This window comes from Mastomys coucha, unplaced genomic scaffold (genome assembly GCF_008632895.1).
Source record: "Mastomys coucha isolate ucsf_1 unplaced genomic scaffold, UCSF_Mcou_1 pScaffold6, whole genome shotgun sequence".
NCBI lineage: Eukaryota > Metazoa > Chordata > Mammalia > Rodentia > Muridae > Mastomys > Mastomys coucha.
Window position 1 is genome coordinate 14263135 of NW_022196912.1, and position 13475 is coordinate 14276609.

At 44.2% G+C, this 13475-nt stretch overlaps 1 protein-coding gene across 1 annotated transcript in view; it reads right to left on the bottom strand.

Annotated features, from left to right (window-relative positions):
- Galm (galactose mutarotase) overlaps nucleotides 1–5726 on the bottom strand; it is a 55752-nt gene extending 50026 nt beyond the window's left edge. The window contains exon 1 of the mRNA XM_031356344.1: nucleotides 5298–5726. Coding sequence (XP_031212204.1) covers nucleotides 5298–5487 — 190 coding nt within the window. The 5' untranslated portion in view covers nucleotides 5488–5726. The remainder of the gene's footprint in view (nucleotides 1–5297) is intronic.
- Between the last annotated feature and the right edge of the window lie 7749 nt (nucleotides 5727–13475).

A 13475-nucleotide genomic window follows, 5' to 3' on the forward strand; every position in this document is an offset into this window, starting at 1 on the left:
ATCCATCCATTTCCCTAAGAATTTCATAAATTTATTGTTTTTAATAGCTGAGTAGTACTCCATAGTTTCTAAAAATTAAACTGAGAAAAGATGGAAAAGGATGAAGAAAACTATTCACAATGGTCCCTGAAAACCCTTTCACAGAAGAAACACACCAACTATTCCAAGTGGTACGAAGCCTTCCCATGAAACCAGGGCTCTGAACCTGACAAGCTCAGACCCTGAAGTGGGCATGGCGGACAGGCTTTGAACTCCAGAAAATCTTGTTTATCATCCAAAGGTCAAAGTTTCTAGGTCAAGCTATGAATGCTAATTAGTGAACTGTTGAATTGAAAGAGTGGAAGCTAATCCTGTTCAGATTCTTGAGCCAGCAGAAGTGAATAAATGCTTAACAATGGTACACAAGCCTTCTACTCCCATGCCATCCATACCAGGCAGCCGAGGACCGGCAGCCAGAGAGCCCTAAAGTCTAAAGTAAAACCCTTTTCCTCAGAGGTTCCACCCACTGAACCATAGTTCCTGGGCTGTAAGAAAACGACTTTAACTGATTATCACTTTAATTATGCCAGATATTATCTCCATGGTACATTAGCAGGATAAGCACAATGAAATAAATAAAACTTATAGCACAGTGAAAGAAGCTATTTGGGGGCAAAAGAAAGAGAAGAGATGAAAACAAGCAGCAGCTCTCTAGTTAGAGACTTGGTTTACAGGGTCAAACAGGCAGATACATACACTACAGGTATATACAGACACTAACAGACAAAGCATTGGTTTAAACTGGGAGTTCTTGATGTTCCAGCAAGGGCACCCTTGGGCATTTGCAGTTCCAATCTTCAGTCTTTAACCAGAACTCTTTTGTCTCCACTCCCTGTTCAGAACCTAGATTTTTTTCTTTTTTAAAGATTTATTTATTTATTTAACGTATGTGAGTACAATGTAGCTGTCCTCAGACACACCAGAAGAGGGCATCAGATCTCATTACAGATGGTTTCAAGCCACCATGTGGTTGCTGGGAATTGAACTCAGAACCTCTGGAAGAGCAGTCAGTGCTCTTAACCGCCGAGCCATCTCACCAGCCCCTAGATTTTTTTTTTTTTCTGTTTTGTTTTGAGGCAGGGTCTCAGGTATCCCTGGCTGCCCTTGGTGAAGATAACCTTGAACTTCTTCTGATCCTCCTACTTGCCATTTCCAAGCTCAGCAGGCAAACACCACCATGCCTGGGCTTTATGCACCAGGGATGGAATTCAAGTCTTTCCGCCTACATGCATGTTAGGCAAGCACATCACTTACTGGGCAACACTCCGGGTGCCTGGACCTCAGTGCTGGTTGTTTATGGCCAGTCATATGCTCTGCCACTGAACTACATCCCCAGACTTCAAAGCGGCAAGGATTTTTTATTTTCATTCTTTCCATAACGGCTCTCACGACAGTAATAGCTGGGTATTTGGTGGTAACTGGGGGAAAATGAAAGGGAAGGAGTCTGGTTGATTGTACGTATGGGTAGGCTGTTTATACCCGTGGCTTATAAGCAAGTACTCTTATCAAAGGTTTTGAAAGAAGTCATAATGACTGTTGGTGGGGCACACAGATGATATTAAGAAAGGGTAGGAAAAACCCACAGGAGACATTACTAATTTTTTCCAGGCTATAACTAAATGATCATATATAATTTCCCCTTTAGAATTCTAAGAAGAAAGATCTCATTTTCCCAGAGAAAAGTCAAACCATTCTGACCTCTGGTCATGACTGCCATTCAAGCAGTTTTCATAAAACCCCAGCTGGCAGATCAGCAGTTACAAAAGGGGAATATCTCACAGAATTATCCGATTAGCACTTCCTCATCTCTTACAGCATTTGAGAGAAAGTAAGTCTTTCACTTTAGACTTTTTTTTACTGTTTGTTTATGTAAATTTACACATTCAAACTTTAAAAATTAAATCACAGTTATGTATTTACTTATTTATTTGTGTATGTGTTCAGCTGCCACATGTGCACATATGGAGGTCTGAGGGCAATTTGCAGGAGTCTGTTCATCACCAAATGGGTCCTGGAGTCAAATTTGGATCATCAGACTTGGCAGCAAGCACTTTTACCCCATGAGCTATTTTCATGGTTCTATGACCAGGGTCTTACTATGTAGCTCTGGCTGTCCTAGAACTTGCTAAAATAGATCAGAGGCCACAAGACCAACTCTAAAATGGTTTGGCTTTTGTTTTTACTTACATTTGGTTTTTTTGAGACAGGGTGTCTTCTGTATAACAGCTATAGCTGTCCTGGAACTCACTTTGTGGACCAGACTCACCTCAAACTCACAGAGAAGTAACTGCCCCTGCCTCCTATGTGCTGGGATTAAAGGTGTATGCCTTTAAGCCTGGCATCTAAAATAGGTTTTAATATACTAAAATTCACCAAGATAGTAGTTGAGAACCATTTTATACTTTCACGGTTGAGACACTATACTTCCTGTTGTGACATGTGCTAACCCCTACCTTTGACAACACAAAGGATCCATGAAAACCCAAGAAACAGAACTTTACAAGGGGAACTAGGTTTCCTCTGCCATAATCTCAAAGACAGCTAACATTTCAGAAAGCATTGCTAAATATTCTACAGGTGTTTTCCTTTCAACTTCTCTTTTGTTTTGGAATTTTTTGTTTTTTAAAGAATTATTTATTTATTTTATGTGTGAGTACACTGTCACTGTGTTCAGACACACCAGAAGAGGGTATCGGATCCCATTACAGATGGTTGTGAGCCACCATGTGGTCACTGGGAATTGAACTCAGGACCTCTGGAAGAACAATCAGTGCTCTTAACCGCTGAGCCATCTCTTCAGCCCCTCAACTTCTCTTTTGAAAATAGCTTTCTCCTCCTTCTAAAATAGTTCAGCATTCAAATTACGGCACAGGAATGAAAATGTCCGTCTTCATACAACACCAAGAAGATTTTAAAAGCTTTCATTTGGTGAAGACATAATGCATCTTAATGAGAAAATGCTACAGGGGGTGGTGATTCTCAACCTTCCTAAAGGCCCCTTAACATCATCCCTCATGTTGTGGTGACCCCCCAAAACACAAAATTATTTCATTGCTACTTCGTAATTGTAATTTTGCTACTATACTGAATCATAATGTAAATATCTGACATATAGGTTGTCTGCTATGGGACGCACAAAGGGGTCCTGATTCGAAGGTTGAGAGTCACTGCTCCAGAGCCTTCTGAGGCACCAAGGAGCTCAACAAGAGACTGGGTCACTAATAAAGGAGAGCTAATGCCTTTTGTCTAGAGCTTTTTTGAATAAGTGAGGATAATCCGTTCGCTAAGCCTCCAATAGCACCCCAGACTACAAAGAATAGGTTTCCAATTATTACTTCCGTGCCTATAAAGAAGCTGGTGCCACCTGGGTGGGATGGCACCTTAGCTCACATTTCATAATGATTTCAAAGACATCTTGAGATCTTAGTTCTGGTCCCCTGGGCTCTTACCTCAACTGAAAGTGGCCTGGAGTGAATGAAGGTGATTGGTACATCTCTCTAGGGTGGTGGGTAGTGCCCCTCTGCGTGCCAATGAGGCAAAGTCAGATGATAAGAGCAGGTATCCACCTGCCACCTCTAATTCTCTTCCTGGCTCTGGAGTCCTAGGCCTCATATCAGATTCTCCCTCCACCCCACTGTAATAATCTTTTGGCGATTTTATTTCAGCCCACAAAAGGGCTACTCGCCCAGCCTAGAGGAGTGACTCTGCAGTTTCTAACCCTTCCTCCATCACATGTCTGAATCCAGAAGGAGGAAGCAAGCCTCAACTTCTCCAAGTCTCCAAACCTCCCACCAGCCTATCTCTTATAACAAACAGTCTTCTCAATTAAGTTACCAAAGAAATTCTGCTGGGGGAAAAATAATCTTCAGGTTTGTGGAGGCTCCAGGACAGTGAAGACATAAAGACAGCCAGCCAGGAAGAGAACGGGAAACTCAGCCAGGAAGAGAAAGAACGGGAAACTCAGCAGTATCTTATAATGCATTTTGACAAAATGTAAGAACACATTTATTGCCTAAGGGACAAATTTAAAAAAAAATAAGTAAATAAAACAGGGTTTTCCTGTTGACACCAAATGAAGGGCCAAGTTAAACATATGAAGAACCAGGGAGGTAGAAAAAGGAACCACAAGGGAAACCTCAACTCTCCTTTTGTGGTACAAAATTTGCTTATAACCCACTACTGAGCAGGGTAAATTCATTGTTTCCATTTACCCATTTTACTTCAGATTTTGTTTTCTGTTTGGCTCTGCATGCAATGCTAAGGAAAGGCAAGATATAAAATTTTCTCCTGCTGCAAATCAAACAGCAATCCAATGATTTAATTATGTAACTGTTGGTCTAAAATCTGCACACATCCCCCCACCCCCAGGTAAACTGCAAGTTCAAAGTGACCCATGTCTATCTGGTTGAGTGAGTCCACTGCATTAACTGAGTTTTAAATGCATAAATTAAGATAAAGCCCATACAAGGATCAAGATAAAATTGCAGGCTGGCTCTTGCCAGTAATCCCAACACTTGAGAAGAGGAATCAGGATGACTGGGAGTTCTTGGCCAGCCTTGGCTACATATTGAGTTCCAGGCCAACTTGAGCTGCATGAGGCCCTTTCCATTAAAAACAAAACAAAATAGACAAACAAATAAACAAAACCAAAAAGACATGCTCCAAACTGACCAGCTAAGCCTGATGACTATGTCCAGGAGGCCTTATTTCTGCCCTTTCATTGAGAACGTGCTCCTGCGCAGATGAACGTACTGTACCCTACGTTAACCACAACAGCTCAGCAGTCTGATGGGTTTTCACCAGGCCTAAATTCTGAGGCATTTGTGCTCAAGGAGGCCTCAAAGAAAATTCGACAAGAGGAGGAGGGGAGATAGTAGCAGGCACCCGTCCGTCTTTGATTTTCCTTCCTCAGAAAACCGCAAGAGAGGAAAACTCACAACACGCCCTGTGCCCCACAGATCTAAGCTCACTCCAGGGAGTTGGTCTCTCTCAGCTGACTTCCTTGTGAACAGTGACAAAGTCTGACTGTCTGAGGGAGGCCAAGTCCTACAGCTATTTGGATTCGATCCGTTTTTTTCCAACCACACAATCCTGTTAAGTGGCTTACATTAGCCCGTTCACGCGCTTCCAAGTTAGACTGCCCCAAGTTTGGGGACTTCGGTCAGGTCCCGTGAGTGACTGGAAGAACCCGGTGTACACATACATGATCAGGAGTGTGTGCGGGGCTGTTTGGCAGCCCTGGGCAGGACGCGACCCACCTTCGAACTCCGCAAAGCCAAGCACCACGTCCGAGGCTTTCCCTTGCCTGTCTTTGACCTGCAGAGCAGTGATCGTGCAGCCCCAGGAGATGATGTCCACACTCAGCTGGTCTGACAGAAGCTGGAACTTCTCCACTGTCCCTCCCCCCGAGGGCAGCTCTCCAAACACGGTTCTGGTCACCGAAACCATTGGGAAAGTTCGGGGCGTGCAGCTTCTCTTTGCGGTTCAAACTCTAGTCTGGATCACCTTTGGAATGATAAAAGTTCCCGGGAGAAGGGGAGGGACTCATCTTAACTCCTCCCCTTTCCTGCCCGGATTAAACAGTTGACCACTCCTGGGGTCTGGGAAAATACTCCCGAGGCCTTTAAAAAAACTTTCCTTTACCCGTGGTAACAGAGAAGCAAACTTTCCAGTTGAATTTGCAGGTCTTTTCCTTTGCTAACCCCGACTGCAATGCATGTCGGGAATGGTAGTCTTTAAGAAAACTGCAATTGCATCTTGGGGCACGTAGTTTAAAATGACTCGATTTTATTTTGTGCTCGCGCGCACACGTATAAGGCACTTTAGAGGTCAAAAAAAAAAAAAGAGTCTCACCGGGCAGTGGTGGTGCACCCCTTTAATCTCAGCACTTGGGAGGCAGAGGCAGGCCAGCCTGGTCTACGGAGTGAGTTCCAGGACAGCCAGGGCTATACGGAGAAACCCTGTCTCGAAAAACAAAAAACAAAAAAAGTCTTCTTTCCTCCTTTCTCAAAATGTTCTCCCTTTTCCCTAATGGGCCCCTCCTCCTCCAGTGGACAGGCTTGGCGGCCCGCTCCTTTATCTACTAAGACGTGTTGCTCATCACATTTAGTCTTTCTAAACTCCAATATTTCTCTGCACATCTCCACAAGATACACTGAGTAGAGCTGAATGGCCGTTAATGCGGATTATTAATATTGGGACAATAAGACAGATCCTGAGGGAATTCTGAGTAAGATCAAGGTGTAAGTGGTATAACGGTGGTTTTGAAATGGGGAGAAAGTCGTCGCAGACTTTTCTGCTGACTGACTATCCGTTTGTTTGTTTGTTTGTGTTTTGTTCTCAAAGAATGAAGCCCTAGTGTGGGTTCTCTTGACTGTCAGTCTGCAGCTTAGGCAAACCAGACATAGGAGGTTGGGTCCTCCTACGTGTAATCAGAGAGAGCCTCAGACTTGTGTAGATGTCTCCCGCTTTGCTCCTGATGTACAAAGCTCCTTTAAGAAGGGATTAATGAAAAAGCAAAAGGAATCAATGGTGCTTGTTTCATAAATGCATGTATTAGAAAGGAAGAATTAAAGGAGCCTGTATTTATTGCAGACCAGGTACGGTTTCTTTCTTGTATCCTTTGCAAGTTTAAGTGTGTACAGAGAAGACTCTGAGGTTCTTAAACTATTATCTTGCTTTAGTATGCCTTATAATTAGTTGCCTGCAATTTCTGACTCTGGGAGCCTAAAGTGATAATCAGAAATCTTCATTTTTTAGATTTATTTATTTTATGTGTTGAGTGTTTTGCCTGCAAGTATGTATGCGCACCACACTCATGCTAGGTCCCCACAGAGAACAGAAGTGGGGGTTGGGTGCCCTGCAGTTGGGTTTATAGATGGTTGTGAGCTACCGTATGGGTGCTGGGAACTGGACACTGGTCCTCTGCCCTAGTAAGGAATGTTCTTATTTGCCGAGCTATCTCTCTAGACCTGCACACATTTTAACTTTTAATTTTTGGATTATGTGTGTATGTGAATGTGGACTTGTGCCCATGTATGCAATGCCCATGGAGATGGGAAAAGGGCATTGGATCTCCCGGAACTGGAATTGTACGTAGTTGTGAGCCACTTGACAAAAGGCTGTGAGAGACTAGATCTTGCATTCAGACTCCATCTTTTTTTTTTTTTTTTTTTTTGTGGTTTTTTTGAGACAGGGTTTCTCTGTGTCACCTTGGCTGTCCTGGAACTCACTTTGTAGACTAGGCTGGCCTTGAACTCAGAAATCCTCCTGCCTCTGCCTCCCAAGTGCTGGGATTAAAGGCATGCGCCACTACTGCCCGGCCAGAGTCCATCTAAGAACTTGAGCTAACTAACAAGTTAGTGCCGAGCATCAGTTTCCAGGTTATTCCCTAACAAATCTATACCTCCAGGTTACAAGCCTGACCCTGGCACTTCACTTCCTAACAACCACCAATCAGGAGGAAAGCAGAAGTTAAGTTTATGGTTTGGATCCTGGTACCAGCCAATTATGTTAACAGCCATAATGGCCCCCCAATCAGATGTGTGCCAAGCTAGATACCCTGTTCTTGCCTCTATAAATATCTGCTTAAAATTAGACTTGGGGCTTCACCCTCCAGTCCTGTTGTGCCAATGATGATGGTGTAGCCTGGGCTCACGCTTGTAAATAAAAGACCTTAATGCGATTGCCTCAGAATTGGCTCCTTGGTGGTCTTTGGGGTTGAGAACACTGAACGGTCATAACAGGCTGGGGGTCAAATCACCCCCACCACCACTCCCTCACCCCCATCCTCCTGCCCTGACAGAGCCATCCATCTCTCCAGCCCTTCTTCACTTTTCCTCATCTCTCTGGCCGCTCTGACGTGAATTATCTGGGACTAGATTTAAATAAACTGAAGGTTTGATGGCTAAGCCTGACTTTTCGCCTTTGGTGGCCTAGGATTAGGAACATGTTCTTAGGATCCTCAGTAGGACCATGAGATAAAATACCTCAGTCTTTCATTGCTGAATCTGCAGCTCTAGATGGATGCTGGCTCTAGGAGGAAGAGGCCTGAGAGCCTAAAGAAGTATATAACTCAATCTGTCTGTATTTTTGGTCTTGACTTAGCCACGGTGAGGGTGGAAACACATCAGCAATTAAGAAATCAGGAGAACTGGGCTCCTGTTCCTGTAATCAAATGCCAATAAACAACTGTCTCACTTGTTTCTGACTGTGAAATATGAAGGAGTCTTAAGCATTCATGCTGCAAAGCCTCAATTATCCCTCATGAAATTAGGGAAATTCTGATAAGAAAGAAAAAGAGCTTGCAGCAGGCTTCAGTAATGTACAACATATAAAATCAAAAAGACCCAAACAAGTCAAATTACAGGCTGTGTTCCCCTCACACAACAGCTCAAAGGCACTCTTGTTCACTGCTCACCATACGCTCTTATAGATTCTGCAAATCCTATCAGCCCACTTACCATGTGTGTCTGACTCATACGCAGGCCCTTTCAGCAACGCGGTGCCAGCAGAGATGCCTGAGAACGCTCTTCTGGGAGTGGGAAGACCACATTTTTTATTTCTCAGCCTCCAGTTCTCAATGTTCTGCCAAGCTCATGCTACCACAGAAAGAAAGACACCTTGGGTGGCTAGCACCAAGTGTCACCAGAGAAGCTCTTAGTACTTAACTTGCTATGAAACATATCGTATTTCCCTAAGATGTGAAGGGTACAGGTCTTGATTTTTCTTTCCCTGTGGCTTTGAAGTATTTAGCATGGTAAACAAGACTACCCGTGTGAGCTACAAACCTTGCTCTTTTCCTTTCTTTCTTTCTTTCTTTCTTCCTTTCTTTCTTCCTTCCTTTCTTTCTTTCTTTCTTTTTTTTTAACCAAACAGCCCATTTTCTTAAACTCACAGCACTAGTCTACATTCAAAGCCTCACTCGGCAGCAATGTTCCTGATCACTGTCCATAGGGAGGTACATCAAAGCAGTAATGTAGGAATGAATCATTGTTAAATGCTAGCAGCTATTTAATTTTGCTTTTTGGATAAATCCTGGGGTTAAGTTAAATGGTACAGGTTGGAGTGATATTTCTATAAGAATTACTTATCTTCTTCCTCAGCCAGACAGAGGTGTGTAATACAACCAATTCAAGCTTAGCCCCAACTAGCTTACAGATAAATTTAGAAGGCTAGGCTGATTACATGACAGGCTCCAAACTAGCAGTTCAGGAGACTATGCCTAAGAGCTGGGCAAGTCCAGGCAAGCCCAACAAGTCAGTTACTAGAAAAAACAAAAACAAAAACAAAAACCCCAGGCTTCAGGCAACTAGTCAGAAACTGCCCTGCCATCAGAAGCTGCCCATGGCCTGAGGCAAGGAAAGTGGGTCTGAGGCAGTTTCAACTTCCTCAGCAACAGTTTCCAGACCCCATGTGCTGAAAGACCCCTGGGGGAGACCCCCACTCAAATCTCGGGAGGACGTGCACCCAAGGAATCACGAGAGACCGTCTTGATGTAATTACAAGAGGTATTTTTTAATTTCGGGGCGCTCCGGTTCAGCACCACACCTATCTCACGCAGGAGATAGTGGTTCCGACCACGAGGCTTGAAAGTTAGAGGTTTATATAGGAAAATGGGTCTAGGGGAACAAAGGGATCAGTGTGGCCATACATGATTGGCTAGTTCAAATATTAACTATTACGTGCAGAACAGAGTGGAAAATTCCTAAGGTTGGTGTTAATCTGAGTCAACAGAGCATCTGACCTTAAACCATATCTGCCCAGACATGTAGTTTATGTTTTCTTGACCTGCTAGTTCTCAGGATGTCTAACAGACTGTCTGCTCATTCCCAGGCCTATGTGGGCCAGCTTGTGATGGATTCTTAGGCCCATAACTTTTCTTCCTAGTCAGCACAGGTCTAAAGCTTTAATTTTTCCTTTCAGTCCCAGTAATGGTTCTGGAATGTCCCTAGAGATGGACTCAGCAGATTAAGATAGAGGGTGAAAGACCCCATAGGGAGTTCCCACTCAAGTCCCAGGAGACATGTACCCGAAGAACATGACAGGCCATCTTGATGTAAAAAAACATGAGGCATTTTTATTTCAGAGCTCTGGTTCAACCCCCAATCTCACACAGGAGACCAGGAATTGACCACGAAGCCCAGAGGTTGGGGGATTTTATAGGAAAAAGGTCTGGGAAGACAAAGGAATTGGTGTGGCTATACATGATTGGCTATTTTGAATATCGTTCGTGCAGACCAGAGTTGAGAATTCCTAAAAAAAGTGAAATTCCTAGCAAGAGGGGAGAGTGCTATTCAAAGTTCATACTGACCCTTAGCTAACATTTAAGAAGACCAATTGGCCCATGATTCATTAGTCAATGTCTGCCTGAACACTTCCCAGGTGCCTGGATTCCGGGGCACATCCCTTATCTTGTTTTTTTTTTATGATTCTCTGACCTAGGTTACGAGCATCTCCTTACAACTCTCTTATCTCAGTGTTTCGCACTCCCCTGGTCTGGGCGCTTGGCTAATAGCTTCTCCCTGGCCTGTAGTCCTCCTAACAGTTTACTTTGATCTATACTTACAAGCCTAGCCCCTGTGGTTCCCAGTAATCCTCTCTAACCCTGGTCTCAAATTTAACTCTTCCAATCCCAGGCTTACGTAGGCTAGTTCGCACTAAAAATTTATTTTTCCTTTTCAAGGGCACCTGCCCTGGAGTTCCCCTAATGTGCTTTAACTCAGGCCTGCAAGCTCACTTCAGGGTCTCTCCATTGTGGTAAATCTCCCACCCCAATAAGCCCATGCAAAATCACACAACGCAGTTTCAAAATGTCTAAGCTGCATGCCTAGATTGGGTAAATTTTCGACTATACGACTCTGTTCCCCAGCTACATGTGGCTTCTCTGGGCCATGTGGTTCTGCTCCATCTTCCTTCTGCCTCCTCTTCCTCTGTCTTCTTCCTCCTTCATCCCTACTCTTCCCCCACTCTCTAAAACCCCACATCTCCAGCCCTATCTTTCCCGTCCAGGGCCCAATCACAGGATGTAGCCTTTATTTGACTAGTTAAAATGGGGAGAATTTTCATATGAAATCACCTGAGTACATGATCCCCTCCTTGAAGGTGCAACTCCTCTTGAGGAAACAGAATTAACATTAGAATACAAACAGCACCAGGGCAACCCACAACACTCTATCTTGGGAATGGGAGCCCCCAGCACGCTGGGCTTCTGCAGAATAAAACACTCTTTGTGCGTAATACTCTAGTATTATTTGAGTTGGGGTATCATTCTTCAGCAAATGACGGACTCTTACAAAATGAAACTCAGACTATGGTTATTTTATTTGGCTTTGACAATTACTGGGGGAAGAGGGGTTTAACCCCTAATCTACTCTTCTAACTGCTGGCCCAGATACCTCTTCAGCGGTGTACCCCAAACTGTTTTTCTTGGCCATATGTTCACAGTCTATCTCTCCTAATGGTGCTTTCCTCTGTCTTCCTTGCTCTTCCTCCTCCAACCAGGTCACCCCTACCATTAATTCCTCCAATAATTGGCTGTAGCCAATTTTATTTAACCAATAGTTTAAAATTAAGGAACAAGGTTTGCACAACAAAAGCTTGTAAATATGAGAAGTTGCTGGTAGGCCCAGATCTTCAGGTAGAGAATTTAGCATTACAATACACAGCGGTAGACCAAACCTCTGCAAAGGTGCCAGGCTGGGCAGTTAAAGGATGAGGTTCGCTTCTTTTCAGTGGGTGCATAGTCTAAACAAGCCAGAGGCCTGAGGATGTGCAAGCTCATGGATCCTGAGTTCCTCACGACATAAAAAAAAAAAACAAAACAAAAAAACAAACCAGAACCTCAGCTCCAGAACTCATAAAGATGACTCTGAAGCCTTGAGCTACTGATAGGCCACTGCAAGAGGGAATTCTTTTTTTTTTTTTTTTTTTTTGGTTTTTCGAGACAGGGTTTCTCTGTCTAGCCCTGGCTGTCCTGGAACTCACTCTGTAGACCAGGCTGGCCTCGAACTCAGAAATCCGCCTGCCTCTGCCTCCCAAGTGCTGGGATTAAAGGCGTGCGCCACCACCGCCCGGCAAGAGGGAATTCTTAGTCTGCTTGGAAAGACACCTGGAGATGGTTCTCTTCCACCAGGTTGGTCTGCAACCTGCTTTCTCTCTCTCTCTCTCTCCCTCTCTCTCTCTCTCTCTCTCTCTCTCTCATCGTCCAGGCTCCCATGCTGTTCATTGTCAGCACGCCTCCTGACATGCTGGACTCATTACCTGAGGTAATTCCTTCTGTTTTCAAGAAAAATGTTTTGGTTTTGTTCTTTCCCTCAAGTATTAATTCCAGGACTCAATTTTGTTATCTTAATTTTTGGAGCACTTCATATATAACTCCCAACCCTTCCCATGTTCCTCCTCCCTCACAAATTCATGGCCTCAGCTTTTTAAATTATTATTGTTTTACACACACACACACACACACATATATGTATGTAACCTACTGAGTCTAGTGTGTACATGTATGTTGGGCTGACCACCTGGGACTGGGTAAGATATTAGGGGTGCTATCCCTGCAGAAGCTGATTCTCCTTCTTTTAGCACCCATTGATTGACTGCCTGTAGCTCTTCATCTAGGGATGAGGCTGTTAGCATTCTGTCTAAGCTCCACCCCACAGTTACCTGGCAACAGCCAGGTAGGCCTGACCCACTATATAAGGAGCTGCTTGCCCCTCCTCTCTGTCTTGCCTCTGGCTCTCTGGCTTCTCTCTTACCCCCTCCGTTCCCCATTCCCTTCCCTCCTCTCTCTACATGGTCATGCCAGGCTCCCACTTCTCTACTCTCCCCCACTCTCTGTCTTTCTCTGCATCTACTACCCTCTTAACTCCCCTCCCCATCCCCTGAATAAACTCTATTCTATACTATATTGTTGTGTGGCTGGTCCCTCATGGGGAAGGGATACCTTAGCATGGGCCCACTGAGACATCCCTTCCCCCATACTTCACTACACCCCCATAGAACATATTCCCTTCTATCTCTCTATCTTTCTATAAATAAGAAGCAGGGATTGAACAGAGAGTGCTTAATTTGCAAGATAGTAGATTTGTGGGAAATAAGGAGGCTAGGTCATAAATATAAGAAGAAAGCCAAGAGAGCTGAGGAGGGACTAACTAGGAGAGAAAAGGGTACCAGCCTGAGGAGGTGCGGAGGAGGAGGGGCATAGGGAAAGGCAGGAGGGGAGACGAGTAGATGAGAATATTAACAAACCATATGAAGAGTCTATGATGAAACTCTTGTGTATGCTAACCCAACAGTAATTTTAAAGAACAGAGAAAAAGATAAGGGTCTAGTGAGGTATGTCAGGTTAATGAGGTGCGCCTTCAAAGGAGGAGGGGGGACCTTGGCTGCCTCCTTTTCTTCTTCTTTCTCCTCCTTCTTCTCTTCCTGTTTCCTCC